Below are 212 nucleotides of genomic sequence, written 5' to 3'. Positions count from 1 at the left end.
CCTCCTCTGGACTGGCTCCAGTAGCTCCATGTCCTTCTGCTGTTGGTGGCCCCAGCACTGGAGGCAGCACTGCAGGTGGGTCTCACCAGCACAGAGCAGAGGGGCAGGATCCCCTCTGTCCCAGCCCTACGCCGGGGCGGGTGGCACTCACGTAGTCAGCCAGCTTGCGGATGCCGCTGGGGAAGCGCTTCGGGTCGGCCTGGAGCCGGCCG

General features: G+C 67.9%; 1 protein-coding gene across 1 annotated transcript in view; it reads right to left on the bottom strand.

The window, feature by feature from the left end:
* The window catches only part of GLA (galactosidase alpha), a gene marked incomplete at its 5' end in the record, with an annotated part of 4,899 nt that extends 4,691 nt beyond the window's left edge, over positions 1-208 (bottom strand). The window contains one exon of the mRNA XM_010176062.1: positions 152-208. Coding sequence (XP_010174364.1) covers positions 152-208 — 57 coding nt within the window. The remainder of the gene's footprint in view (positions 1-151) is intronic.
* Between the last annotated feature and the right edge of the window lie 4 nt (positions 209-212).

Source organism: Antrostomus carolinensis, unplaced genomic scaffold (assembly GCF_000700745.2).
Source record: "Antrostomus carolinensis isolate BGI_N321 unplaced genomic scaffold, ASM70074v2 scaffold39220, whole genome shotgun sequence".
NCBI lineage: Eukaryota > Metazoa > Chordata > Aves > Caprimulgiformes > Caprimulgidae > Antrostomus > Antrostomus carolinensis.
The sequence above is the reverse complement of the archived record's forward strand: the minus strand, read 5'-3'. Positions and strand labels throughout refer to the sequence as shown.